Source organism: Geotrypetes seraphini, chromosome 8 (assembly GCF_902459505.1).
Source record: "Geotrypetes seraphini chromosome 8, aGeoSer1.1, whole genome shotgun sequence".
Lineage (NCBI taxonomy): Eukaryota > Metazoa > Chordata > Amphibia > Gymnophiona > Dermophiidae > Geotrypetes > Geotrypetes seraphini.
In genome coordinates, this window is record NC_047091.1 from 116,315,105 (window position 1) to 116,341,586 (window position 26,482).

The following is a 26,482-nucleotide window of genomic DNA, read 5'->3' on the forward strand; positions in this document are numbered from 1 at the left end:
CGGAAGTAATGGCCACCAAAAAGACCGACTTCAGCGTAAGGTCCTTCAAAGAACAGCCATCCAACGGCTCGAAAGGCGGGCGCACCAAAACCGAGAGAACCAGATTGAGATCCCAAGAGGGAATCGAGGGCCGAATGGGAGGCCTGAGCAACTTGGCCGCCCGAAGAAAGCGAATTACATCAGGAATGGCCGACAAACGCTGACCTGTCACCAGCCCCCGAAAAGCCGACAGTGCCGCCAGTTGAACCCGGAGAGAAGACCAAGCCAGGCCTCTATCCAGGCCATCCTGCAAGAACTCTAGAATGTTAGGCAGGGAAGCGCGAAAAGAGACCACTCCCCGCGCCCGGCACCATTCCTCAAAAAGACGCCAAACCCGCACATAAGCCCGAGAGGTAGAAAGCCTCCGGGACCCCAAAAGTGTAGAGATCACCTTATCTGAATATCCCTTCTTACTAAGGCGGCCCCTTTCAAGAGCCAAGACGTAAGACAAAAGGGAGACGGGTCGAACATGGGAATGGGACCCTGCGCCAGAAGATCGCACACGAGAGGCAGAGGAAGAGGATCCGCCACCAGATGCCTCACCAGATCCGCATACCACGGACGACGAGACCAATCCGGAGCCACCAAAACCACCAGCCCCGGATGGCGAACAATGCGAAGCAGTACTCTGCCTACTAATGGCCAAGGAGGGAACACATACAACAGCCCCTCCGTTGGCCACGGTTGGACCAGAGCATCCAGACCCTCGGCCAGACCGTCCCTGCGACGACTGAAGAAGCGGGGCACTTTGGCGTTGCCACTTGTGGCCATCAGATCCATCAGGGGCTGCCCCCAAGCCTGCACTATCAACTGAAACGCCACGGCGCCGAGACACCACTCTCCTGGATCCAAGAAGTGACGACTGAGGAAGTCCGCCTGAACATTTTCTACCCCGGCAATGTGAGAGGCCGAGAGGTCCAGAAGATGTGACTCCGCCCAAACCATGAGCCGAGCCGCCTCCTGCGCCACCTGAGTGCTCTTGGTGCCCCCCTGACGATTGACATAAGCCACCGCCGTGGCATTGTCCGACAGGACTCTGACCGACTTGCCCAACAAAAGGGAGTGGAAAGCCAACAGCGCCAGCCGGACCGCTCTGGTCTCCAACACGTTGATCGACCAGGAGGCCTCCTCCGCGGACCAGGTACCCTGAGCTGAGTGACCCAGACACTGAGCCCCCCAACCCAGGAGACTCGCATCCGTAAGGAGCACCGTCCACTGCGGAAGATCCAGACCCATCCCCTGAACTAGGTGAGGGGTCTGGAGCCACCAACGCAGACTGCAGCGCGCCAAGCCTCGCAGGGGAACCGGAACATCCATCCCGTGCCTCTGGGGAGACCACCTCCGGAGCAGAGCAAACTGGCGAGGACACATGTGGGCCCGCGCCCACCTCACCACGTCCAGGGACGCCGCCATCGACCCCAAGACCTGGAGGAAATCTCGCGCCCGAGGACACCGGGACGCCAAAAGCAGGCGAATCTGAGATTGCAATTTGCTCACCCGGGCCTCTGGGAGGAAGACCTTCCCCAAGGAGGTGTCGAACAGCACCCCAAGGTACTCCAGACGCTGAGCCGGGACCAAATGGCTCTTGGAAAGGTTGACCACCCAGCCCAGCGACCGGAGAAACTCCACCACCCGAGCCGTAACCCGGGAGCTTTCCTGCAACGACTTTGCCCGAATTAACCAGTCGTCCAGGTAGGGGTGTACCAGGATGCCCTCCGACCGCAAGGCTGCCGCGACGACCACCATCACCTTGGTGAACGTCCGGGGAGCCGTGGCCAGCCCAAAGGGAAGCGCACAGAACTGATAGTGCCGACCCAAGATCGCAAAGCGCAGGAAACGCTGATGAGAGGCCCGAATGGGAACATGTAAGTAGGCCTCCGTCAGATCGAGAGAAGTGAGAAACTCCCCCGGCTGAACCGCCAGAATGACCGATCGCAGAGTTTCCATACGGAAAGTGGGAATCTTGAGAGCCCTGTTGACCCCTTTCAAATCGAAGATGGGCCGAAAGGTCCCTTCCTTCTTGGGCACCACAAAGTAAATGGAGTACCTGCCCGTGCCCCACACCGGAGGGGGCACTGGAACAACTGCCCTGAGATCTAGCAAGCGCTGAAGGGTCTGGCGAAAAGCCTGCGTCTTCCCAGGAGTCTGACATGGAGAAGCGAGGAAAAAGTCCGGCAGAGAGCGGGCAAACTCCAGGGCATAACTGTCCCGCACCACCTCCAGGACCCACTGATCGGACGTGATCTCGGCCCATTTGGGGAAAAAGTCGCGCAGCCGGGCCCCCACCGGAACCAAAGGGGGCGCCGGCAAGGCGTCATTGTGCAGGACAGGAAGCGGGGGAACCGGCGGAGGGATTCCCTGCCCCCCGACGGGCCCCCCGAAAGGGCTGCATGCGCTGGAAGAACCGACCCCGGGAAAACCCCGGAGACTGGAAAGAAGCAGCCCCACGCCCAGGGCGATACTTGCGAAATTCCCGCAAACGCCCCCAGGCCACACCACCCCGAGACGCAGGGCGGGCACGGTCCTCCGGCAGACGCGGAACTTTCGAGTCCGACAGAGTCTGAATCAACTTATCCAAGTCCTCTCCAAATAAAAACGACCCCCGAAAGGGAAATTTAGTAAGCTTAGCTTTGGACTCAGCATCCGCCGCCCAAGCGCGCAGCCACAACACACGCCTTGCGGCCACGCCAAAAGCCATAGACTTAGCCGAGATCCGCACCAAGTCATATAGAGCATCTGAGAGGAATGAGGCAGCCATCTCAATCTTCGCTACCTCCTGATCCACCAGAGACCAGTCATCAGACTCCCGATCCAAGACACGCTCCGCCCACCGAAACACGGCGCGAGCGACCAGTCCCCCACAAATAGCCGCCTGGACCCCAAAGGCAGAGACCTGAAAATTTTCCTTAAGTATGTTCTCCAACTTGCGCTCCTTGGAGTCCCGCAAGGCAGAACCGCCCTCAACAGGCACGGTATGCCGCTTGGAAATTGCCGAGACCACCGCATCAACGACTGGCGAAGCTAACGTAGCCCGATCCCCTTCTGGAATGGGATACAGGCGAGCCATGCTGCGCGCCAGCCGAAACGGCGTCTCCGGCGTTTTCCACTGCTCCAGAATAATATCCCGAATATCCTGATGCATAGGAAAAGAGCAGGAAACGGAACGGATCCCCCGTAACAGAGGGTCCCCCACACGCGGAGTCTCCGGCGGCGCGTCCTCAAAACGCAAAACCGAAGAAACCTGTTGAATAAGGTCAGGCAGCTCATCTCTCTGAAAAAGGCGCACCACGGACGCCTCTTCACCGACGAACGGGAAACCCGACAACCCGCCGCCAGCTTCCGTCCCCTCCAGAGGGTCCTGGAATTCCTCAGAAGGGTCCAGGTCCTCCTCCAGACCGACACGTTCCTCCGACCACAAATCCTCGTCCCACGAAACCCGCGGACGCTTGGACAAGGGAGGCGGCGGAGGGGACGCCACACCAGACGAGAGAGGCAAAGCCGCAGGGAGCGCGGAGGAACCCCCACCCCCCGAAACCCCCTGGGCGCAACCGGGACCCCCAGCCGCCTGAAAATAGGCTCTGCATAAGGAAAAAAATAAATCAGGAGAAAAACCCCCCGAGGGTCCCAAGGGACTCCCTGCCACAGCAGGGGACCCAGCAGAAACCTGCCCCTGCATAGACAAAACAGGGGGAAGGTCACCTGAGGTGGAAGACAAAATGGAGGGGCCAGACAGAGAAGATGGCGACTTTCCCGCCAAAAAAGCTCCCTCCATAGCCTGTAGCGGCTGAGAGACCTGAACAGTCTCAGCCGCTAAAGCAGGCAAGCCGGCATCAGCTGTCAAAAAATCAGCTGAGAGGGAATCCTCAAAAACCCGACCGTCGGCGGCTCGGGGAATCCCTCCGTGGGCGGATGGAGAAGACCGGGCTTCTCCACTGCTCCCTGCCGACTCGCGAGGCACCATCGGCGGGGAGCTCTGGGTGCCTGCAGCCGCTGCCGACGGAGCTCCTCCACCGCACCGGCCTGAACACCGCTTGCACAGGCCGGCCGCGAGTGCCTCGCGTCTGGAGCACAATGAGCACTTTTTCCCTTTAGAAGTGCTCATTGCTCCATACGCGACCTAGCTATAAAAAAGTGCCGGTTAGTTGAAAAAATACAGTAAAATACAGTTTTCTTAAAGGGAAACAACCCTCCAGACCAGCACTACCTCAGGATTTTTTTTTTTTTTTTTTTACAGAACAGACTCCACAGGCTCTCGAAGCAATATGCCTTGCTTGATTTAGGGGGCAAGGCTTACTGCTAAGGCTCCTCTAAAAAAATGTGGGGAGGTGGAGGAAGTGGGGGGAGGGACCCCGCTCGAGACCCGCTGGGTTTAACACCCCCGAGGTCGGACAAACCCCCAAACAGGGTCCGCCCAAGGTCCGTCCGGCCAAAAACAGGGACAATAAACCCCCTAAACAAGTTCCAACAGCCCTACCAAGGGAGATGGGTACAGATCACATCAACACCTCCTGGAGACTGAAAGAAGACTGAGGGAAATAGAGAAGGGAGGATAGTATATACTGTCCCAAAGTTTTGTTTTCAGTCTCCACCTGCTGGTCATGATTGGATATATACCCATTTGTAAAGATTAACCTCTACTGGTCTGGAGAGTGCTAAAGAATGTCCTGTTTACATCAGGGTTATAGTGCACAAAAAAGGGGAATACCACCTTACAGGCTCTACACCCATGGTGGATCCCTGCAGTAATATCAATGGTACTGGGCATGCGAGTATGTGCAGTGGAGAACTATGAGTAAAAGTTCCAGTTTCAAAGTGGAAATCATGGAGTAACGATGATCTAGCCCATGTTACAGATGGAAATCAGGAAACTTTCAACTGAGGGCTGAGTACAGTCAAATATGCTGGGAGCAAAAGTAAGAGAAAGCAGTGTCACCCAGTTCTTAAGGAGCACATCCTGAAGGAGAGTACAGATAGAACTAAAGAAGTCCATTGCAATTGAAGGGATCAAGGATCCGTGCTCTGGGCTCCATATCTGACCACTGTGTAGTTTTCCTGAGGCATCTGACATACTGAAGGAAAAAGGGAGGAGGAGAGGGCTATGATGGGATGTCATAGGATCCTGGAGCAGATAATGGGGACTCACACTCTGTGTTTTCAATAATATGTGTGAAGACAGGTCAGAAGTCATAAGTAGAATCTCAGATGTTTCGGGATTCAAGACATATTCTTTTAAGTTTTCAATAAGGAGCGTAGATTAGAGAAGGACACGGTGAGAGATCCCCGCAGGAAGCTGCGGCGTGCTATGGTTTGGCCGCGGGCTATGGAGACTCCATAGTCAAATCGCCGCAGACATGGGAACAAAAGTTTTCACCGCCCGCAAGAACGGTGAAAAGATTTGTCCCCGCAGGCAAATGTACCCCCTTCTATGTGACCACGATTTACCGTGTCTTCACCGTGTCTGATTCTTCCGGCGGCCATGCTGTCTCCTCCAACTCTCCACTGCCGACTTGCACGTTGCCGCATTGACTCCGCCCCCTTCAATATACTGGCTCCTGATTAGTCAGTTCTTACTGCACAAGCAGGGGACCAATCGCTACTGCCACACATGATATTTAATGGGTTGTAGTGGCGCAGCAGTAGCGATTGGGATTGGGGAGCTGAGAGGACTGGAGTTGCTGCCTGGACTGGAGTTACTGCGGACTTGGAGGAGCTGAAAATTTTGTCGGCTCGGCACTACAATTAGTTGTAAGAGGTAAGGTGCACACTTTCCTACTGCTTGCCTGCCTAGGGTTCCTGGGGGGGGGGGGGTCATTCTTTGCTCCGGTGACCGGTCAGAGTCTGGTTGAGCTGCTCTTGAAGCACGGAGCTGGGTTTTTTTTTGTTTGTTTTTTAATCTACTAGTGTATCCATTCCCATGGGTTACTGAATACTGAACATGTGCTGCAAGACTGGAGGAATCCAGCACGTGTTTAGTAACCCATGGGAATGGATACACATACTGCTTTCCAATTTCAACACGTGGCGTGGTGGATCTCTGATCCTGGGAGAAATTATTGCATCCTTCCTTGCTCCCTGGAAAGTACAGGTTGTGTTTTGTTTTTGTATAGTTAAGTAAGTTGTAAAGTATGTTTCCTTTATACGTTAATAAAGATAAGTATATAAAATCATACCTGTTTGAGGCTTTTATGGATGCTGCGGGGACGGTGACGGGGCGGCGAATGGGATTGGCAGTGGTGGTGACGGGGCGGTAAAGGGAACGGCGGTGACGGGGCAGTGAAGGGAACGGCGGTGACGGGGCGGTGAAGGGAACGGCGGTGATGGGCGGTGCAGAGGATGATGGGCCGGGGACGGGGCGGTGACAGATTTTTCCCCCCTGTCATTCTCTAGCGTAGATGTCTACTGGAACAACACCAATAGAAAGTGGAGCAGCATGTCGGTATAGACCTGAAATCAATACCATGCAGATTCAATGTGTTATGCTTAAGCTGGCCTGATGCCAAAGGAATCAATATAAGCACCGGTATCGAGTGCAATTTGTGTCACTGAGCTCCCTTTGGAAAAACTCATGGAGTTGTTCCTTGAAAATCTGCACTTTTACCCTTTGGTCAATAGCCGGTATCATTAGTGAAGCAGCTGCAGCACTGGATTGATGATGTAAAGGGGAAGGAGAATCGTTAATGTAATGATGTTCCCTTGATATCTCGATGTTCATTGATGCTGCCATGAAAAACCGGAATTGATATCATTGGCCTGTATGTGCTATGTTCAGCATGGGCCGTTATCATGGGATTCAAAGTTAGCATTGGTGTCGCATGCAAGCGATATTAGTCTTGAAGAACTCCTTCAATTGATCCTGAAGAGAGTGCACTGGTACCGTTGGCTCATCTGTCGGTACCAACGTTGCTGTCGAGGCTAACTCAATGCAGCTCCTTTGTTTCGATGTATGAAGAGGTGGCTCTGGTACAATATGCCGCTAGCTGGTTCAGAAGGTGCAGCAGGTGTCGAAGCTTGATTGCCTCAATAGGCAATGCGCTTCAGAAATGAAAGCCTGCATCGAAAAACAATGGCAATAAGCGGCATGCATCAAATAGACTCAGTGCTAGATATGCCAATGATGCTATTCGAAATCGATGTCCACTGCTATGGCATCGATAAAAGGCATATGCCACTGACGCTATTCGCTATGTTCACCAGTACTGACAGCGATCAGCACTGCAGAGCAGTCCAAGTTGCTGGAATTCTAACTCCAGGCCTAATATTTCCAAAAGAGAGGAAGAAAACATTCTGGTAGTTTGTTGTTGTAGGACGAAACTGCGGTGGAGTAGAAACAAGGCTGAAAAACTATCAACACTGACGACAGGGGCAAAGGTTTTAAAGTTGTCTGAAAGCCCATTGACAACGAAGCTTATTTAAATTTTATATTATTTCTTTTTAAAAAAAGGTAGAGAATAAACAACGAACAAGTATGAAAAGAACTGAAAAAAGAAGCAGGAAGGCAAACTCATGGGAACAAAGTTTAGATGTCTTCACTCTGCGGAAAATGAAAAACTGACGATCTTGCGAGCTAGCGTCGGGCAGGAAGGCATGTGTGCATGCATAGTGTGGGCAGTCTCAAAGCTTTGATAAAGCTTAAAGTTAACAGTACACTTTACCACTGTCTGTGGATGACATCACTCACATGCGAGAATATACTGCCTGCTTGTCTAAGGATAATACAAATATCTGTGATGCCTATATCCCAAAGCTAACAATATTCAACAACAAGGCCCCTACATAGGAAAACACAACTACAAATTTAAATAAATGTAGGCAAAAATCAAACGTAAACCTCAAGAAGCCATAAGCAGTTCAACACCAGAGAAAGAGAAACAGTACTCTACACTTTGGAAAATGAAAAGAATGCAGTGTAAATTTACAGAAAAACTACATTTTCTGTTCATGAAATTAAAAATAAAATTATTTTTTCTACCTTTGTTGTTTGGCTATTTTATTCATGATAATCCCAGTTTCCACTGTCTTCTGTCTTTTCTTAATTTTCAGCATCTTCAGGCTATCTGCCTTTTCTCTCCTTCACTTCCTCTCCTACATCCATCTGACTTTAACCTTTTCCTTTCGGTTTTCCTCCATTTATTTTTTCTTCATTTCCATCTCCTTCATCCTATTATTCTCCCTTTCTTTGCTTACTCTTCCCTCTCTCCCCTTCCAGCATCTTTTCTTTCTCTTCCCCCTTTATTTTCACTCTAACCAGTATCTATCGTTTTGACCTCTCCATCCTACATATCCTCTCCCTTCTTTCCTACAACACCTCATCTCTCTCTCCACCTCCATCCAAGATTTCTTCCCATCACCCTTTCCCTTTTCCACTTCCAACACTACCTACCTGGGGCTTTGGCTATGGGGAACAGAGTCGGGGGTCCAGGGCAGGCCCGACATGCGAGGCAGGCAGCTGATTCTTCCCGGCAGTGGCCCCAGCAGTAGTCCATGCTGTTTGCTGGCAGCCGGGAGGAGTGAGGAGTCAGTGGATTGCGATCAGCCCTGCTTTCGCTAAACCGGCTGGCAATAAAGAAGCCAGACACCCCAGGGGTCTTCCCTCTTGCCAAATAGCTATAGGCTCTGCTGCTCTCAATTCTGCCCCTCAAAAGCAGGAAGTAACTTCAGAGGGGGGTGGGATCGAGAGCAGCAGAGCTTATAGCAATTTGGCAAGAGGGAAGGCCCCCGTGGTATCTTGCCAGTTTAGTGGGACCAGGACCAGACTGAAGGCAGGGCTGATCCCAATCCATATGTGCCGCTGACTCCTGACTTCTCCCTCCTCCCAGCAGCCAGAAAACAGCATGGACGATCACCGCTGGGAGGTATCAGCTGCCTGCCTTGCATGTTGGGCCAGCCCTGGACCGTGAATCCGTTCCCCAGCCAGAGCCCCTGGGTAAGTTTACATTTTGATATTTTTTAAAACTAGTTAGAGAAGAGACTCCATTTTGGGGCTTTTTTTTTTTTTTTGCCCCAAAATCTCGATTTATATTTGAATATATATGCTATCAAACATATCCTACAATATGCAGGACCTCAGTTAATTAGCAATTGAAAGACCCAAGTTCAACAAGTTGATGCATACCCAAATTATCAAATATATCAAACAGAGGTTGTGTTTCTCTACTTACTTGTTTTACTTTTCTAGCTGCTGGTCTTCCACGTGGTCTGTCATAACCAATTCTAACAGGGTCATGAACTGAAAGTCAGATAAAAAACCCCAAACAAACCATAGATCATTAATAGTTCATGCATTTTCACTTCTTAAAATACTTCCTACCCAATCTATAAACCTATCTATAATGGAGGGTTCTTTGAAGAAAAACTAAAAAAATTAAAATACATTTGTTTTTGCATTGCAAGTACGGTACTACTGCTCACTACCTTTTAGAGTGGAATTAAATGCGTGTGTGTGTGTCAGTTATCTGCACAGAAAAGGCACAAAAACTGAGTAAAGATACAAAACAAGCTGGAGAGAGATGAGAAGTACTAGAGGAAGAGGTATTTTTCTGGTTTATCCAATACATGTCTTATATTTATTTGTTTGGGTGTTTTATCAGTGTGTACTGGTTAAAATGTAATATCAAACTTTATATACAACTAATTACTGACCTTGTGGTTCCTCTACAAGACAAACTCTCTTCTTGGGGAGTATGCCAACTTTTAGAGAAGTAACTCTCTTCCGTGGAAGAGGAGCCCGGACAGGAGGCGTGACTCCACTTTGTAAGCCGCCCTCATTAGGGGCCTCTGCTGCATCACATTCCATCTCTGTTTCAGCCTTATCTGATGAAGATGCCTCTGCTTTGACTGCAGTTTTTATACGCCCCGCTGCAGACCCACTGCTACCTTGTTTGGAAGTGCCCGAATCTTTAGAGTTGTCCATGGTTTGTCGGAATTCAGTCACTTTCATCCGATAAAATCTGTAAGCTGGGCTTTTTGGCTCATGCAAAAACCTAAAAATTGAAAGTTTAGTTACCCAGTCTTCACAATTGTGCTGCAAAACCAATCAGCAGTTACAGGTACACTAACAAAAGCACACCAAAAAAAACCCAACACAAAAACACAAACCTCCTCAGGTTTTGGAATAAAAATGTTTGGTTTTTTTTAATGCAAAATCTTTTTCTCCAAGGACATTCTGACTGATGGGTGAAGTCACTAAAAGAACCCTGGTGTGGAATGTCACTCACTGTTCTACATTTTCTAGAACAAGAGCACCAGGGACATAACCAGGTGAACACAGTAGACACATCAGGCACAGAAGACAAGCGGGCAGCAATGGAAGCAGCAGAAAGAAGCAAGATGTTGAGCTACCCAGTTTTCTGCACCATCTGTCATATGTATGACTACCTCCCTTCTGGGAGGAGGTCTTACATTTGCGCTCAATGCGGAGAACTGGAAAGCCTGAAGAAGCAAGTCAGACTCCTGGAGGGCAGAATACTGGAACTGGAGGCACTTCAAGCAGTAGAGGAAGAAGATCATCAAGACAGAGGACACCATCGAGGAAGACATCCGGGAGCTGGAGAACTTCGTAGAAGAGGCATACAGGGAGGCAGTGGAAAAACACCAGCAACAGTGGAACTGCTGGGATACGCCTACAGAGAGTGTGGACCACCAGACGGACAGCCACCAGGAGGAAATGGGGGACACAGCAGCAAGATCAGGAAACAGCGGCGGGAACCCACAAGAAGATGAACACCAGGATGAGAGGAAATGGACAGGAACGAAAGACACGGACCTACGGCTGGAGAGATGGACATACACCAAGGACACAGACTTGCGGCTGGAGAATCAAGAGAAGATAGAGAGGATAGCAATCGTCGTGGGGGACTCTTATCATCAAACAAGTCGAAAGCCACATAGCAGGAGGAAGATTGGATCGACTGGTGACCTGCCTACCAGAAGCCAAGGTACAAGACATAGTGAGCCGCATCAACAGGATCATCAACAGCGTGGAAGAGGAAGATACCACGGTGGTGATCCATGTGGGGACGAACAACGTGAACAACAAGAACTACAACAGGGAAGTACTGAAGGACCAGTTCTGGATGCTAGGAAGGAAGCTGAAGACCAGAACTCAGAGAGTAGCGTTCTCAGAGATCCTGCTGGTACCTAGGGCCAACGAGAAGAGGCAGATGGAGCTACAAGCAGTCAACACGTGGATGCGGCGCTGATGTGAGGAAGAGGGATTCCACTTCGTGCGCAACTGGACGACATTCTGGGGGAAGAGCAAGCTATTCAGGAAAGACGGACTCTACCTCAACAGAGACGGAACGAGGCTACTTGCAAGCAACATCAAGAGAGAAGTTGAGAGGTTTTTAAACTAGGAAGAAGGGGAAAGCCGACAGTCGACCGAGAAAGAGAGTCGATGGTTCGGGAACTGGTATACCCGGAGGATATCGTGGAGGAAAATGGAGGGGAAGACTCACCAGATCGCAGACAAGACAGACCAAGAGGGACACAAGAGGGAAGGACACTCAAGAAGGGAACAGGTTGCAAACTCAACCAAGAAAGAGAGTTAATGGTTCGGGAACCGTTATACCCAGAGGATAACAGGCAGGAAAATGGAGGGGAAGACTCACCAGATCAAAAGAGACACAAGAGAGGACACTCAAGAAGGGAACAGGCGGCAAACTCAAGTGTTTGTACACGAACGCAAGGAGCCTTAGAAGTAAGATGGGTGAATTAGAGGCTGTGGCATAAAAGGAAAACATTGACATCATTGGCATCACGGAAACATGGTGGACGGATGAAAATGTCTGGGACACGGTGCTACCGAGATACAAACTATACCACAGAGACAGAGTGACTCATAAAGGAAGAGGCATTGCTATATATGTTAAAGAGGGAATTGAATCTCTGGAGAGAACATGCCACAACAGACGATAAGTTAGAGTCTCTATGGGTCAAAATTCTGGGAGCCAATGGACCGGAAACGAGGATAGGCATCTACTATCGACTCCCAGGGCAGTCCGAAGAAATTGATGAAGAAATGACAGATGAGATGAAACGCAACTGCAAGGGAGGCAATGCAGTTATCATGGGTGACTTCAATTATCCGGGGATAGACTGGAACCTAGGCACCTCCGGCTGTGCTAGAGAGACCAAGTTCTTGGAAACGGTAGAAGGTTGCTTCCTGGAACAACTTGTCAAGGAAAACACAAGAGGAAACGCAATTCTGGACCTAATTCTAAATGGATTGCGAGGATTGGCACAAGATGTAGAACTAGAAGGGACCCTGGGAAACAGCGATCACAAAATGATCCGCTTCAACCTGGAAACAGGCGAAACATCGGTACAGAACGATGGCACCGGTGCTAAACTTCCAAAAAGGGAATTATGAAGGGATGAGACGCATGGTGGGGAAGAAGATTAAGAAGAGGATAAACACTGTAAAGTTGCTATAGCAAGCTTGGTCTCTTTTTAAGGATACAGTCACCAAGGCGCAAAATATATATATACTGCGTATCAACAAGGGATCGAAGAGGAAAGAGAATAAAGAACCAGCATGGCTCACTGTAGAGGTAAAGGAAGCGATCAGAGACAAAAAAATCTCATTTAAGGAATGGAAAATATCAAAAACAAATGAAAACTGGAATAAGCACAAACAGCATCAATGCAAGTGCCATAAGGCGGTAAAAGGGGCCAAAAAAGACTACGAGGAGAAAATAGCCAAGGAGGCGAAAAACTTCAAGCCGTTCTTTCGATATATCAAAGGGAAATGACCCGCAAAGGAAGCGGTGGGAACGTTGGATGACCAAGGAATAAAGGAACTCCAAGGCACTCCACTTGTATAAGTATTAAAGGAAAAGGTATTAATATCACATAAGCTTCTAATACATACGGTTGTAAACCATATACATATACACCTCTTTCATTTCCAAAATTAACAACTCATTCGATCCTCAGCGAGGCCATCTCCCCACTCAGCATACACTCATGGTGGGCGGCTTTATGCCTCAACTCGTCACTGGATCCTTCTTATAATTTTACTTTTTTTGACTTTTATCTAAAAGACATTTTCTTTTACTTATTACTTTTTTAAATATCTAGTAAGGATAATTCACTTAGCTTTATAGCTCAGCTTCTGGTCACTATTCACAGAACGGGGGATAACCGACATGTTTCACCCATGTGATTTACCACGGTTTCCTCAAGGCTATCACTCCCCATAGTTCTCACTCCATCTCGAACAGACCAGTTCCACCTCGATACGGCCCGTGATATATTTGAACGTCTCAATCATGTCTCCTCTCTCTCTTCGTTCCTCAAGTGAGTACAGCTGCAATTTATTCAGCCTTTCCTCATAAGGAAGATCCTTGAGCCCCGAGACCATCCTGGTGGCTATTCGCTGAACCGACTCAATTCTCAGCACATCTTTCCGGTAATGTGGTCTCCAGAATTGTACACAATATTCCAAGTGAGGTCTCACCATGGATCTGTACAACGGCATTATGACTTCGGGCATCCTGCTGACAAAACCTCTATGGATACAACCCATCATTTGTCTTGCCTTGGAGGAAGCCTTTTCCACTTGATTGGCAGTTTTCATGTCATCACTAATGATCACTCCTAAATCACGTTCTGCCGTAGTCCTAGCTAAGGTCTCACCATTTAGTGTGTAAGTTCTGCACAAATTTCTGTTACCCAAGTGCATTACTTTTTAGCATTGAAGCTTAGTTGCCAAGTCGATGACCAGTGTTCCAATAGTAGTAGGTCCCACGTCATACTATCTGGCAAAGTGCTTTTACCTATGTTGCACAGTTTGGCGTCATTGGCAAACAATGACATTTTCCCCCTGAGCCCTTGGGTCAGATCTCCTATGAATATGTTGAAGAGGATCGGGCCCAAGACCGAGCCCTGCAGCACTCCACTGGTCACTTCCGACGTTTTGGAGGGGGTACCGTTTACCATCACCCTCTGCAGCCTACCGCTTAGCCAATCCTTAACCCATGCAGTTAGTGTTTCCCCTTATCCCAGCGACTTCAGCTTGTTCAATATCCTGCGGTATGGGACGCTATCAAAAGCTTTACTGAAGTCCAAATACACGACATACAGGGACTCCCCGGCATCCAGTTTTCTTGTTACCCAGTCAAAGAAGCTAATCAGATTTGATTGGCAGGACCTGCCCTTGGTAAATCCGTGTTGGTGGGGATCACGTAGATTCTCCTCATCCAGGATTGTATCAAGTTTCTGTTTGATCAGTGTTTCTATGAGTTTGCTCACAATGGATGCGAGACTCACCGGTCTATAATTCGCCTTCTCTGTCCTGCAGCCCTTTTTGTGGAGTGGAATAACGTTAGCTGTTTTCCAGTCCAAGGGGACTCTTCCCGTGCATAGGGAAAGATTGAAGAGCGCAGATAATGGTTCCGCCAGGACATCACACAACTCTCTGAGCACCCTGGGGTGTAGGTTGTCCGGTCCCATGGCTTTGTTTACTTTGAGTCTTGATAGTTCGCAGTAGATGCTACTGGGCGTAAACTCGAAATCTTGAAACGGGTCTTTCTGGCTTTCCCTTGTCTGTAACTGTGGACCGGATCCTGGAGCCTCACAGGTGAAGACTGAGCAGAAGTATTCATTTAGTAGTTCGGCCTTATCGGAATCTGATTCTGCATAATTCCCGTCCGATTGCCTAAGGCTTTCTATCCCATCTGTGTTCCTTTTCCTGTCACTAATAACACATTAGTCAACTCCTAGAACCATACCTTCCAAAAATATTCAGATTCCTAAATAAGCATCTACCTTCAGTATCCAACAAACTTCTTCCTTCATTGTTAGGTAACTTTTCTTCTGTAACCCATATATACTGATATTCTCCACTGTATCCTGTTATCACTTGATTCTTTGCTATGTAATTCTTTCAGAAAAATCCAGATATCTTATAATTTGTAATCCTCTACCATACCATGTAAAGTACATGAATCATTGTTATGTAATTCTCTCGGTAATCATTGTTACGTAATTCTCTCGGTAATGTCCAGATCTCTTCTAATTTGTAATCCGCTTAGAACCGCAAGGCACAGGCGGAATAGAAATCACTAATGTAATGTAATGTAATTTAATATGCCTGAAGAAGGATTTATCCCCTTTCTTAATGTCCCTCGCTAGATTCTCCTCTATTCGAAGCTTGGCCTCTCTGGCTGCCTTTTTGACAGCTGTAGAGGGAGGGAAACTGACAGGGTTAACGGTCAGTCTAGAATAGGTATGCAGGCAGATTGATAGGCTTAAGAGCGATAAATCCCTGGGACCGGATGGCATCCATCCGAGGGTCATCAAGGAACTGAAAGGGACCATAGCTGAACTGCTTCAACTAATAGCCAATCTGTTGATCGTATCAGGAAAGATTCCGGAGGACTGGAAGGTGGTGAATGTTACGCTGATCTTCAAAAAAGGTTCGAGGGGAGACCCGGGAAACTACAGACCGGTGAGTCTGACCTCGGTACCGGGAAAGATGGTAGAAGCGCTGATAAAGGACCGCATCATTGATCACCTTGACGGACATGGGCTTATTTTGTGCTCATGCGACAAGATGTATGTTGGCAAAACCATTAGAAGCTTAAAGATCAGATTGAATGAACATCGTTCCAACCTCAAAAGAACAAAAACTGAAGCCCCCCTGGTAGCTCATTGCAATGAATTTCAACATAAATTTCAACAATTAAAATGTTGGGTTATTGATCAAGTTTCCAAATCCAACAGAGGGGGCGATCGCAATAAGCTCCTTTTGAGAAGAGAACAACTCTGGATTTCGAGACTCCATTCATTAGAACCTCATGGACTCAATAGCCAGTTAGACTGGCAGGTTTTCTTTTAAATCATTTAAAATCACCATTTCAACCTTATACAGGATTGTTAAGATTAAACTCCGATGTATCCATATTTAGTCAGACGCATTATCGGGATTTCAATACATGAACATATTTTCTTTATATATTTAAATCATAGAGTTTGAGTACGCGTCATTTTACATGTTCATATCCGATTGGCTGTTAGATTTTCAGCGTCTCTTTAAATGTCAGCGCCATCTTTAAATCAAATTCCATGCTTTTTCTGATTGAGCAACGATTTCAATAGCGGTATACATCACTGCAAGTATATCTTAACTGTTTATACGGTATATAATCTAAGTGGGTTAAGGTTTTAATGAATGTTGAACGTTGAGTACAATATTTGGGGTCGATATATGCTAGGTTGTATATATTGTTTCAACATTGGTTTGGTTTTGGTTCATTTGTTTCGCCGACGAATTTGATGTCGGCTCTATGGCAATTAGTCTTGTCTTAGTATGGGCTGGTTTAAATGTTGTCATTGTACATGAATTGATCCTTGATATATTCAGAAACATTTCAAAACAAATACAATTAGAAATATTTTAAAAGTAATTAGCATTTAAAAATACATCAGTCACATTGACGTCATCAGTGTTTTGATTGGCTGTAAGTTTTCAGCGTTCGGTTTAAATACGAGCGCCATTTTGTTTACCACATTTCGGTGTGCAGACCGGGCAAAAGTTTCACCAGCGGCAAGTATTATCTATTTATTTATTAAGTCATTATATTTGAGATTACTGCCGTTTGTATAAACATTATTATGCTGTAAGTTATTTTCAGCATAAACATTGAGTAGGTGACTTAATACATCTGAATGTTATAAAAGAGATAGTGAACTTATAGTCACAGCCGTAATATTCAAAACATATTTAATCAATAGGACACCAGGTGCTTTATGTAGTTTATTAATGATTTATTCAGTAAAATATGTTATATAATGTCTCTTTTATTTCTTTTCCTTCTGTTTAAAGATCGTTGAGCAAAATGAAAGTTCAATAGGCAAGTTAATAAGCCTTCTCATTACCCCTGAAGAAGCCCATTAGTGCGAAACGGACCGGGCCTCCGTTGGGTTATTCAGATAAGTGCTTACTACTTTCTAAATACAAGCATGACGATTATTATGTTATTGAACCAATAGTTGCTGGTCATTTAATGCTCATTCATTAAGAAGGAAACATTGATAGGAAATTGATACACACTATATTTATCACAAAAGAAAATTTTTTAAAACTAATTAAAATTAAAAATATTAAAAAATCAAGGGTTTTTTGACCTGTGATGATACCCAACCCCGAAACAGTTGTGACTTCATTGATCACACTATAGGGGTATTTTGAGGTCTTTTTTCCCTTGATTAAAATCACATTATATACACTATTAGTGTTTCATCAACTTTGTTGGATTATATTATTATTTGGACACTACATCTTGTTTTCCATTTTTTAATTCAGCTGATGAGGACCAGCCAGCACGGTTTCAGCAAAGGCAGATCTTGTTTGACAAACTTGCTGCACTTCTTCGAAGGAGTAAACAGGCAGATAGACAAGGGCAACCCGGTCGACAATGTATATCTGGACTTTCAGAAGGCGTTCGACAAGGTGCCGCATGAACGACTACTTCAGAAAATTGCAAGCCATGGAATTGAGGATGAAATACCCATGTGGATTAAAAACTGACTGGAGCATAGGAAACAGAGAGTGGGGGTAAATGGACAATACTCGGACTGGAGGAGGGTCTCCAGTGGAGTGCCGCAGGGCTCGGTGCTTGTACCCGTGCTCTTCAACATCTTTATAAATGATCTGGACATAGGTACGACGAGCGAGGTAATTAAATTTGCAGATGATATGAAATTATTCAGAGTAGTGAAGATGCAGAGGGATTGCGAAGATCTGCAACGTGACATAATCAGGCTCGAGAAATGGGCATCAACATGGCAGATGAGGTTCAACGTGGATAAGTGTAAAGTGATGCACGTAGGTAAAAAAAATCTCATGCACGAATACAGGATGTCCAGGGCGGTACTTGGAGAGACCTCCCAGGAAAGAGACTTGGGAGTTCTGATCTACAAATCGATGAAGCCGTCTGTGCAATGTGCGGCGGCAGCAAAAAGGGCGAACAGAATGCTAGGAATGATAAAGAAGAGTATCACAAACAGATCGGAGAAGGTTATTATGCCGCTGTACTGGGCCATGGTGCGCCCTTACCTGGAGTACTGAGTACAGCACTGGTCGCCGTACATGAAGAAGGACATGGACTACTCGAAAGGGTCCAGAGAAGAGCAACTAAGATGGTTAAAGGGTTGGAGGAGTTGCCATACAGCGAAAGATTAGAGAAACTGGGCCTCTTCTCCCTCAAACAGAGGGACATGATCGAACATTCAAGGTACTGAAGGGGATAGACTTAGTAGACAAGGACAGGTTGTTCACCCTCTCCAAGGTAGGGAGAATGAGAGGGCACTCTCTAAAGTTGAAAGGGGATAGATTCCATACAAACATAAGGAAGTTCTTCCTCACCCAGAGACTGGTGGAGAGTTGGAACATTCTTCCGGAGTCTGTCACAGGGGAAAACACCCTCCAGGGATTCAAGGCAAAGCTAGATAAGTTCCTGCTGAACACGGACGTATGCAGGTAGGGCTGGTCTCATTAGCGTGCTGGTGTTTGACCTGAGGGCCACCGCATGAGCGGACTGCTGGGCATGATGGACCACTGGTCTGACCCAGCAGCGGCAATACTTATGTTCTTATGTTCGAATGGGGTTCTGGAACAGATTAAGTTCAGATTCCAAGGTACCACTGTTTATAAATTGGGTATAATAAAATTGAGAAATCCAAAGTTCCAAAAATTCAGGGAAGGAGATTTTGGAGGTGGGAGACCCTAAAGAAAGCCCCATATACCTTTAAAACTTTGATTTTCAGGCCCTCCCAATGTCACCTTTAGACAGTAATGTACTGTTCTCACAGAACTGTAACATGCTGTGCCTGCATCAGCTCTCACTATAGCTGGATTATGGGAAGATTTCTGCCTTAAACAAGCTTGTGGATTCCTCCAGGGACTTGTCCCTTCGTGTTGCTCTTTAGTCAGACCCCAAGTGTCTTAAACCCTTGACCTCACTAGCTCTTCATGCGTCTTCGGGGATGGGGGAGGTGACACAGCCAGCACCTGCTACAGTCCTCTGAGCCAACACAGGACTCAGCCTGCGTTCCTTCGCCTGAAAATCTGAGTGCGGTGCACTCACAGGGGAACGCTCCCCAAGCTGTTTTAAATATTAATGCAGGCTAGTTAGGAAGGTTCCCTGTAAAAAGGTTGCCCCCGCCCAACAGCCCTCTGAACCCAGAGGCTTTATGTTCTCTTATGCTTCCACGGCTGGCATCATGATTGTTGCTGGCTTCCGGGTCTCACTGCGTCAAGATATGCTGTGAGGTCTGCAATTTGTCTTTACTTATAGTGGGTCCATGGATTTGATTAAGAATAGGGAAGTCAGTTGGTAACACAAATTTGAATTTTGACAGAAGTGTCTGTGGGCACAATTTAAATTCTGACAGGGAAGGCTGTGGTCACTTTTTTTTTTTTTTTTTAATTCTGGTAGACTAAAAGGGGTGGAAGCTTTTAGATCGGGGGTCTCAAAGTCCCTCCTCAAGGGCCAGAATCCAGTTGGATTTTCAGGATTTCCCTAGTGAATATGCATGAGATCTATTAGCAAACAATGAAAGCAGTGCATGCAAATAGAGCTCATACATATTCATTGGATAAATCCTGAAAACCCGACTGGATTGTGGCCCTCGAGGAGGGACTGAGACCCCTGCTTTAGATGGAGGGAGACGACATTTTTCCTCAGCCCCAGCCCTTTTTATGCTAAATTTATTTTGGATTAGCGATTGCCATGCTTTGTTTTTTTTTGTGGTTTTGTTTTGTTTTTTAATTTATCAAATTTTTCAAATTAAACAGCACATGCATCAGGAAATAGAATTCAATTGCATCAAATAATTAAATTATCCAAATAAGAGGAAAAGTGAAATTTTCAGATAAGATCTGAATCAAATTGTTAACAAAAGAATTCCCTATAAGCCCATAATACAATGGCAGGAAATTTAAGGAAGAGAGGCATCAATAGAACATAAATCAGTGTTAACAAAACAAATCAGGCAAACCTAAGAGGCATATATACGCCTCTCTCCGTATTTGAGGGGGTTAGGGGTAGAGCTGGCCCGCGAATATGGAATAACTTTTGGGCCAACCGACCCACCCCTGCCTCCCTCCTGTGTCCCGGACTTTCCCCAGACCTTACCTGGTGGTCTAGCGGTAACGCAGGGCAGAATCAATCTTCCTATGCTCCTGCCCCCTGTAGAGCCATGAATTCCCGTTGTAGTTTTGAGACTACAACGGGAACTCATAGCAGCCATTCTGTTGATGGCTCTGCACGAGGCAGGAGCATAGAAGATCGATCCTGCCCCGCATCACTGCTAGACCACCAGGTAAGGTCTGGGGAAGGTCCGAGATGCAGCATTTCTGTTCTTAAAAAACAAGGGGGGAGGACGGGCAAAAATCGTGAATAACCAAATCCGTGGGTACTGAAACCGCGGATACGGAGGGAGAAGTGTACTCTAACATCTTCCCTTTTTAAGCTTATAGACAACTAAGTGTCTACACTCAATTCACTCACATCCACACTTGGGACCATTACTACTCGTTTGTTTTCCAAAAAAGTCTTTAGCTGTTTTGGGTCATAGAAAAGGTATCTGTTTCAAAAGAAATTAAACATTTACATAGAAAACTTAAGAAAAACTGGGCCCCCAAGGATAAAATTTGGGGGCGAAGCAATAAGAATTGTTTTATTTTTTTCTAGTGTATCAGGAAATGTCCATACCTTCCCTCCCATAAACAGCTTATTCTGATTTTGAAAATATTGTCTTACATCCAGTCCTTATCAGACTCAATGACAAAAGTCATTAAGAAGGTAGATCTTTCACACTCTCCTTCCATTGATGTCTCGAGGAACTGTGTCAAATTCAAGCTATACATAGATAGCTCCTCTTGACTCGATGGTTGTCGCTTCTTGGTTGGTAAGAAATATGCACTAGAAAGGGGTGGAAAAGCTTCCTTAGGTACCCCTAGAGTTTCCAACAGCTATTTTCTAAACATCTCAATAGGTGCAATCCACTTAAGATTGTGGAAAATTAGACATTAAAAAATTGGTTTTCAAGACTTTCAAGTCTTGTTGCACCTCTCCCATACTCCTCTCCAGTTCAAAATTATTTGCCTCCTGAGTTACTAGGCGTGACTTACGTTCTTGTAAGGAAATGTCCACCAGCATTTTATTTCCCCAAAATAGTTTCTCCAATTGGGCAACTGTGTCTCAGATGGAATCTATAGTAACGTGGGCTGGTTTTATCATAGGAGAAAAAGAGGGCTCAACGCTTTCTTGATGTTTCTTCAGTTCTTCCTCAGAAGAATCAACAGATCCTTGTCCACCCATTGCTCCAGACAACCAAGTCTCTGGAGACAAACTCCGGGCAATTCTCTGCAATAGCAGTTTCTCCCTGGCTCCGATCATCCCCTCCATTTTATGTTTCATCAGCCTCACTGCTGACTAGCTCAATCAATGATTCTTGGTGCCTCTCCTAGCCTGGACGTGAGAGTGGAAGCCTCTCCTCTGGGCTAAGAGATATATTCAGCTCCGGCATAGCCGCCTCACTGATAATGCCGGTACCGGAGGGTCACGCTGAGCAAACAACGAACCTCTCGATGGAAGTCACAGGGAAGGCAGCAGACCCTGAAGGGAAAATCCTTACTTTTCCTTTCCTTTTCCCCATCTTGTGGTAAGTTCCGCAGCAATAAAAAACAGAAAAAAACTTTTCACTCTATGGAGCTCTGCTCAGCACGTCTGCCTAGGTCGCCATCTCGATTTCCTCCCCTTCTGCCATGCTTTGTTTATGAAGAGTCCTTTACCTCCATTGAAGTTATTGGGGTGTCTTGCTATCTCTATTGCCTGATTCTTCTCAGCCACCAGCGGTCTTCTTTCTCCAGGACTTTTATGTTTTCAAATCTAATCTTAAGACCAGTTTCCCTGCTATGGTGGGCTACAGATGATTTTTTCTGTGTTGCATAGCTTATGGTGGCTCTTTCAGCATTTCCTCTATAGTGCATCCAGTTTCACCAATGCAGGATTAGCAGGAGCTGCAAGGGATTTCGTACACCCAAGGGGTTTGGAGCAGAGGTAACCGGTCTGTCACATGTGTGAGTGTAGATATGAGTTTCTGTAGGGTACTGTAGGCTGTTTTGATGTTATTTTTCTTTAGTAGTGTCCCTATGTGATCTGTTACTTTTTGGACATAGGGAAGCACTACCATTTTTTGTTCTATCGTAGCATTGTCCTCTAAAGGTTGTTGGCTGTTGCTGATTTTCTGGATTGGGCTGTCCATCAGTTTTAGGGCTAAAGAGGTAGTAGGCAAATGCATAACGGACAAAGATTCAATGCCCGACAACATGATGCACGACCTACTCCTACTGGAGCGCTGGTCTAGGACCTGGCAACTTAGCTTCAATGCCAAAAAATGCAAAGTCATGCACCCAGGCAACCATAATCCATACAAGACTTATACCCTTAATGGTGAGATCCTAACAAGAACGGTAGCAGAACGAGATTTGGGGGTGATCGTCAGTGAGGACATGAAGGCTGCCAGTCAGGTAGAGCAGGCCTCATCCAAGGCAAGACAGATCCTAGGTTGCATACGCAGGGGTTTCGTCAGCCGTAAGTCATTATGCCATTATATAGATCCATGGTGAGGCCCCACCTGGAATACTGTGTGCAATTCTGGAGGCCACATTATCGCAAAGATGTGCTGAGACTGGAGTCGGTTCAGAGAATGGCCACCCGGATGGTCTCAGGACTCAAAGATCTCCCGTACGAAGAACGGTTAGACAAACTGCAGCTATACTCGCTCGAGGAGCGCAGAGAGAGGGGGTACATAATCGAGACGTTCAAGTATCTCACGGGCCGCATCGAAGCGGAGGAAGATATCTTCTTTTTCAAGGGATCCACGGCAACAAGAGGGCATCCGTGGAAAATCAGAGGCAGGAAACTAAGAGGTGACACCAGGAAATTCTTTTTCACTGAAAGGGTGGTTGATCGTTGGAATAGTCTTCCACTGCAGGTGATTGAGGCCAGCAGCGTGCCTGATTTTAAGGCCAAATGGGATCGACACGTGGGATCTATTCGCTAGGCAAAGGAAGGGGAGGGTCATTAGGGTGGGCAGCCTTGGCCGTGGCCCTTATCTGCCGTCTATTTCTATGTTTCTGCTGTAGCCATTAGAAAGACATGTGTCCAAAGGGTGTCCTTTTCTTTCCGAAGGCTGCCAGGGTCACAAACTCTTAATGCTCTGTTCACTAGTGTGCATAAAACCCCTCTTTTTGTGGATGAGTAGTGATGGGACTCTGCATGTAGACAACAGTTGGTATGGGTGGGCTTCCTATATACTGTGTGCCCCAGGCTCCCATCTGACCACTTTCTTAGCATTACATCCAGAAAGGGGGAAGCATCCATTGGTCTCTGTCTCCATGGTGAATTTTATGTTAGAGTGGCCATTGTTGGTTTAGAAATTCAAGTTTTCCTGACCATGAGACCAAATGACAAAAGTGTCATCTACAATGGATCCACAATTTAGGTTTGAGCTTGGCACTCTCCAGTAGGGTGGTTTCAAGAGACTCCATGAATATGCTGGTTACCACCAGGGAGAGTCCATCACTGTGCTTCTGTTTGGGTATAGAACTGTTCCCTGTTCTCAATCAGGTCCATGGGACCTACTATATATAAAGACAAACTGCAGATCTCACAGCGTACCCTGAAGAAAGCCACAGCATGATGGCTGAAACATTGGTTCTACCTACCCAGACATGGTGAGACCAAGAAGCCAGCAACAACCAGAGGGTATATCTTCTCCCAGGCAGAGCTTTCACAGGATTTCTGGGAAACTCTGTCAGATAAACCCCCCCCAAATAAAACGGATGCGGAGCAGAGGGAAAAAAAAAGAAAGACACATTCTCAACCTACTTGCAGAAGAAAAAAATGAGGAACTGAGACACTGCGCCTCCTGAGATTTCTGGTGTGCCGCGACACACAGGCAAGGAGGAAATTGTCCACGCCTGCCTACAGGACGTGCCTCTCGCAGCAAGACATGTCCTGTAGGAAGTCAGCTGGCACAACTGATTCCTCCTGGCCAGCGTCTCTCCTCTTCTTCTCACACCTCCCGGATCCCTGTAACGGCGGAGTCACAGCCAGATGGGCCTCTGCGTATGGGCGCAACGTCATCGCGTTGACTTCCAGGTGCCTTCCGGCCAGGGCACTACATTTAGTGTGCTGCCGGCCGGAAAAGTTTGCGAGACACTGGTCTAGTGACACAAGGAGGCAGAGTTGAAAACAATATAGATGATGCCTTCTGCAATCCTTTTGGTTGAAAGGAAGAAACCCACTTGTCAAGCCTACTGTACCTTTTGCACTAGAATTACTTTTTCAAAAAGGACAGCCTAGGGGGCATGCCAGTAAGTTACACAGTAGCAGAGAAGAAAATATTTTTGCACAACACATAATTACTGAAGTATGTAGTAATAATAGTTAGTGTAATTGGGTTAAAAAGGTTTAAATAGATTTTGAAGGACAAGCACAACTGTTAATAAGACTTGGGGGAAAGCCATAAGAAATAATTACTTTTTGGAATTCTGCTAGGTACTTGTGATCTATATTAGCCACTGCTGGAAACCAGATTCTAGGCCTGAAAGCATTTATGCTCATATTGCTACAACTGGATGATATAAAGATGATATAAATATCCTAAAATGATACTACTTAAAACTTCTTCTGTAGCTGTTTATACTGGGGAAACTACTCACACCTTTTTTAAAATTTTCAAAAGATTTATCAGTGAAAAAGCATATGAAAGCTTTTTAGTACAGTAAGCCCCTCAGTATCTGAGCAGCAATACTCACCCAAACTCAGGATTTGATGCACTATTTTCCATGCTGAATTTTTCTATTTCTGGTCCCACCTGTGCAACAAACTGAGCAAGCTTTTCAGCGGTATCCTTTGTTTTAGCATCAACTAGGAACAATAAAACAAGAACCATGATCACACCTAAGTCATCTATTTGTAATGTTTATAGTTAAACTTAGCACATAACCACAAATACAATTGCAAAGCAGCTAAAAATTGTACAAACAAAAGGAAAAACACACACAAAAAAAACCCAACCTACACCTCAAAAACCCAAACAAAATTAATTACCATTAATACACCAGCGCTTCTGCCATAAATATTTATCTTTATAAAAAAAAAAAAGGGGGGGGAGGGGGAAGAAACAATGTACAAAGGATCAGCTGGAAGGCTGGAGAGATTTATACTTGTCACTTTTGGGTAGAATAGATCCGATTAGAATGGTGGTATTCCTACAGTGGCTATAAGTGAAGCAAACGCTGTCGTTGAAACTACTGAAGACAGACCTCAGGAGCCTAGATTGTTTGCTGTCCCATTTTTGTTGGAACCATTGTAAACCTAAACTTGTCTTGTTGGTAGTTGAAATTGTGGTGGTCTAAATATCCCAGTTTTGGACTTTATAACATGACTTGTTTGTTGAGACACTTAAAAGGATTGGATGCTTGAGGAGCAGCAATACATGCCAATACCTTTGGAATCTGCCTATTATGCTCCCTATTCTTTTTTCGCCTTGCGACATATACTGAGAGGAAACCTCCCTAAAGGCTTAAGTAGTGTTTTATTGAAATCTATGCATGAGGGGTGGGGCCACTTAGTAAAAAAACTGGGAGGAGATTCCCGGGTTTCTAATCAATTACCGATAAGGGGATGGAATCCATCCTTTAAGAACATAAGAATTTGCCACTGCTGGGTCACATCAGTGTTCCATCGTGCCCACCAGTCTGCTCTCGCGGTGGCCCCCAGGTCAAAGACGTGTGCCCTGAGATCAGACCTACCTGCTTACGTTCTGGATCAACAGGATCCCGTCCAACTTTGTCTTAAATCCCTGGAGGGCGTTTTCCCCAATGACAGCCTCCGGAAGAGCGTTCCAGTTTTCCACTACTCTCTGGGTGAAGAAGAACTTCCTTACGTTTGTACGGAATCTATTCCCTTTCAACTTTAGAGAATGCCCTCTCATTCTCCCTACCTTGGAGAGGGTGAACAACCTGTCTTTATCTACTAAGTTTATTCTCTTCAGTATCTTGAATGTTTCGATCATGTCCCCTCTCAGTCTCCTCTTTTCAAGGGAGAAGAAGCCCAGTTTCTCTAATCTCTCACTGTACGGCAACTCCTCCAGCCCATTTACCATTTGTTGCTCTTCTCTGGACCCTTTCGAGTAGCACCGTGTCCTTCTTCATGTACGGCAACCCGTGCTGGATGCAGTACTCCAGGTGAGGGCGCACCATGGCCCCTCTCTGATCTGTTAGTGATCCCCTTCTTAATCATTCCAAGCATTGTTTGCCCTTTTCGCTGCCGCCGCACATTGCACAAACAGCTTCATCTTGTCGACCAGTACTCCCCAAGTCTCTTTCTTGGGGGGTCTCTCCAAGTACCGCCCTGGACAACCT

The 26,482-nt window shown here is 46.5% G+C and overlaps 1 protein-coding gene across 2 annotated transcripts in view; it reads right to left on the reverse strand.

Moving 5' to 3' along the window:
* LOC117364740 (SURP and G-patch domain-containing protein 2-like) overlaps positions 1-26,482 on the reverse strand; it is a 140,755-nt gene that overhangs the window by 89,466 nt on the left and 24,807 nt on the right. For both annotated transcript variants that reach the window (XM_033954289.1, XM_033954290.1), the window contains 3 exons: positions 24,872-24,983; positions 9,679-10,019; positions 9,198-9,265 (listed from right to left, as the gene is read on the reverse strand). In XM_033954289.1, coding sequence (XP_033810180.1) covers positions 9,198-9,265; positions 9,679-10,019; positions 24,872-24,983 — 521 coding nt within the window. The remainder of the gene's footprint in view (positions 1-9,197; positions 9,266-9,678; positions 10,020-24,871; positions 24,984-26,482) is intronic.